The sequence below is a fragment of the Juglans regia genome, chromosome 7 (assembly GCF_001411555.2).
Source record: "Juglans regia cultivar Chandler chromosome 7, Walnut 2.0, whole genome shotgun sequence".
NCBI lineage: Eukaryota > Viridiplantae > Streptophyta > Magnoliopsida > Fagales > Juglandaceae > Juglans > Juglans regia.
Genome location: NC_049907.1, coordinates 45,833,222 through 45,837,301, shown reverse-complemented (window position 1 = coordinate 45,837,301; position 4,080 = coordinate 45,833,222). Strand labels below are relative to the sequence as shown.

The 4,080-nt window shown below is 36.3% G+C and overlaps 1 protein-coding gene across 1 annotated transcript in view; it reads left to right on the top strand.

Moving 5' to 3' along the window:
- Positions 1-3,394: 3,394 nt before the first annotated feature.
- Positions 3,395-4,080, top strand: part of LOC118348958 — a 9,939-nt gene continuing 9,253 nt past the window's right edge. Inside the window, exon 1 of the mRNA XM_035691573.1 lies at positions 3,395-3,727. Within this exon, the coding sequence (XP_035547466.1) occupies positions 3,395-3,727 (333 nt within the window). The remainder of the gene's footprint in view (positions 3,728-4,080) is intronic.

The following is a 4,080-nucleotide window of genomic DNA, read 5'->3' as shown; positions in this document are numbered from 1 at the left end:
AAGGTGAATGAGAGATTCTGTTTGACAGAGGAGAAAGGGGTAGAAATAGCCATTAATGAATCGGTTACAGAGGAAATCCAATATAAATGGGAGTGTAGTTTGGTTGGTAAGATCTGTGTGGAGCGAAGTATTAGGAAGGAAGTTTTAGAATCAACAATGATGAAAGTTTGGAGAATCAGTAAGCCAGCAAAGTTTATTGACTTTATGTAATAAAGGCAGAAAAATTTGGAGAGGCAAGAAAATATTTAGATATGAAGCTAGTTGGGCCAAAGATAAAGAATGTGAAGAAGTTATTAGGAGAGAGTGGGAGAGAGGGGTGGAAAGGGGTCAGCAGACTATGAATCTTACAAATCTATTGGATAATTGCAATAAGGCACTTGGGATGTGGAATAACCAGAACAAAGGGAACATGGTGAAAGATATTAAAGAGAAAACTGAATACCTTAAGAAGCTACAAGATGAGGAGGGGAGGTACAACTCAGCATAGATTAAAAGGGTGCAAGGGGAGGTTGGAATTTTGCTTGAGAAGGAGGATCTGAAGTGGAAGTAAAGGGCCAAAAGGAACTGGTATGCCTCGGGTGACAAGAATACAAAGTTTTTTCATGCTTGTGCAAACCAGATAAGAAGGAAGAATATCATCATTCAAGTGAGAGATGAACAAGGTAGAGTTTTTAGGGGTTAGGTGGAAGTTGATGAAGCTTTTAGATCCTATTATGAGAGGTTGTTCTCTACCTCAAGTCCTAACACAGCTACCATGGAGGAGTGTCTACAACATATGGCATTTCGGGTGACAAGTGAGATGAATGAAAAATTAAGAAGACCTTTTAGCAGGTTGGAGATAAAAGAGGTTATTAAAGCCTCATTTGCATTCAAAACTCACTTCAACTCATCTCATCTCATCATTACAACTTTTTTAAATTTCCACACAAAATATAATAAATAATTCAACTTTTATTCTACTATTCACAAACCACCTCAACTCATCTCTGAATCTAAACCACTCCTAAAAGTATGGCTCATTTGAAGTCACCAAGTCCTGATGGTTTTGGTGCTTGTTTTTACCAAAATCATTGGGCAACAGTGGGTGATAGGTGTGCTTGACAGTATTAGATTTGTTGAATGGTAAAATCTCTTTCTCTTCAGTTAATCATACGTTTATTGCTTTGATTCCAAAGACAAAAGAACCTAAGTTGGTTACTGAATATAAGTCTATTAGCTTATGTAATGTCATATACAAAATGGCTTCCAAAGTGATAGCAAACAGACTTAGAGAAGTGCTATCAATAACAATTTCAGTCAATCAAAGTGTTTTTATTCCTTGGTAGGATCATAACTGATAATGTTATGGTAGCTTATGAGGTTTTACATTCGATGAAGGTGAGAAAGAAGGGTAAAGAAGGAAGTATGACTATCAAGTTGGATATGTCCAAAGCCTACGATAAGATTGAGTGGCCTTATGTGAATGTTGTGTTGAAAAAGCTTGGGTTCTGTGATGAGTGGGCAGATTTAATTTTGAAGTGTATTAGCTCAGTTTCTTTTTCTATGTTAATAAATGGCACACCAGGAGATATTTTATTTCCCTCAAGGGGTCTTAGATAAGGGGATCATCTATCCCCTTATCTATTCATTTTATGTGCAGAGAGTTTGAGCTCCTTATTCAACAATTCAGATCCTAGGAGGAACACAAAAGAAATCTCAGTAGTGAGGCACAAATTAAGGGTAAATCATTTGCTTTTTACAGATGATTGTATCCTATTTAGAAGAGCCTGTGTGGAAGAATAAAGGAAGATGCAGGATTTATTGCTCATATATGAAAAAGCGACGGATCAATTTCTAAATAAGGATAAGGCAATAGTGTTTTTCAGTTATAATACTCCTTTGGAAGATAGAAGGAAGATCCTATTGGAAGGTGAAGCTCTTGTGCAAGGAAGCTATGATAAGTACTTGGGTTTACCTACTATGGTAGGTAAATCAAAGTATAACACATTTAGAAGCTTAAAAGAAAGAGTTTGGCAAAAGATTAGCAATTGGAAGAACTTCTTTCTTTCGGGGGTAGGAAAGGAAGTAATGATCAAAGCTATTCTACAAGCAATTCCCTCTTACACTATGAGTGTCTTCATGTTGCCTAAAAGGTTGTGCAAAAAGATCAATGTAATGTTGCCTAGGTTTTAGTGGAAAAATCAGAAGAATTCCAGTAGTATTTTGTGGAGAAGTTGGGAGAGAATGAGCCAGTCAAAAAGGTGTGGAGGTTTGGGATTTAGAAATCTAGCTAGTTTCAATACAACATTGTTGGCTAAGCAAGCATGGAGAATATTTCATAACCCCTCTTCTATGGCTGCTACTATATTTAAAGAAAAATGTTTTAGAAGCTCTTCTCTGCTGGAAGCAAAATTAGGCAGAGCTTCATCTCAAATATGGAGAAGTATATGGAGTTCTCTGGACTTGCTTAAGGAAGGACTAAGATGGAGGGTGGGGGTTGGCCAAAATATTAATATATGGGGTCAAAGGTGGTTGCCAACACCATCTTCTTTCAGAATTCAAACTTCTAATCCTTTTCTAAACACTTGTGTTAAGGTTAAGGATCCGATGATTGATGAAAGGAAGGAATGGAATGAGGGTCTTATAAAATCAATCTTTTCTAAGGAAGAGGTTGATCTGATAAGCAGCATTCCTTCAAGTAAGAGGGCTGTGGATGATAGACTGATTTGGGGACCTTCTAATAAATGTATCTTAAGTGTCAAATATGCCTACTAAGAGGAATCAAGATCAAGAGCCTCAATAGGTGAACCCTCATAGTAGAATGGCCTGGGAAAAGTTTGGAAGGGTATATGGGATCTGAATAAAAATTTCCTATGGAGGGCAAAGAATAATCTCTTAGCTACCAAGAAAAATTTATTGTCTAAAAGGATTGTTGAAGATGCTAGATGCCCTATCTGTTTGCAAGAGGAAGAAACAGTTCTACATATGCTTTGGCAATGTCATGCTGCAAACGATGTCTGGTCAGAATCTGTTAAGTCAATTCAGAAATGGAGAGTGGGAGAAATGAATCTACTTGGCTTACTGGAAGTGCTAGCAGAGAAGCTCTCACATTCTGATATGGAGGAAATTGCAGCAGTTATGAAAGGGTTATGGCTTAGGAGGAACACCTTTGTTTTTTAAAGCAAACTTCTGAGTCACAACTATGTGATTAGTGTAGCTTGAGACAGTTTGGAAGAGGATCAAACAACAAACTTGAAGATGACAGAAAATAGACAGCAAACCAATATAGGAGGTTTTGTTCAAAGTTGGAGTCCACCTAATGTGGATTGTTTTAAGGCCAATTGGGATGCAGCCTTAGATGTGAAGTCAAGGAACGTGGGTTTAGGGGTGGTAACAGGAATGAGAGGGGGAGGTAATGGTAGCTTGTTGTGATTCGAAGAGTTATGTGGAACAACTTGCTACAGTTGAGGGCTGGGCACTAAGGAAAGCTATGGAGTTATGCGAGGATCTAAGGCTTAACAAAGTGATAATGGAGAGAGATGCTCAGGTTGTTGTCAATGCAGTGAATAGCCAGATTGAAGACTTATTTTATTTTGGTAGCATTATTGAAGACTTGAAGGTTCAGTTGAATGAGTGGCCTAACTGGTCAGTGAAGTATGCAAATAGAAATACAAATACAGTAGTACATATTCTTGCTAAAGAAGCATTACATATAAGAATAGAAAATATATGGATAGAAGATATACCAGTTTGTATCTCGAATTATTTATCGAAAGATTTTTGCAATATAAACACTTATATTTGAATGAATGAGGAGGTTTATTTAAAAAAAAAAAAAAGATGGAATCAAACATAATTGCTACCATCTTTGCATGTCAAATGTGTTACCAAAGATAAATATATGAAAAAAGGAATCATACGATAGCTGTAAAAGTATGATTGTTCTAACAAAAAGGAAAAAACACACGTAATAATTAGTATTTAAATGCATTCGAACAAAAAAAAACATACTCAAAAGACAAGGTAATTCAATTCATACATGGAATACAACATTATAGTTTAGTAGCAGTAATTCATTACTTTATTACATTTGTTTTTTAT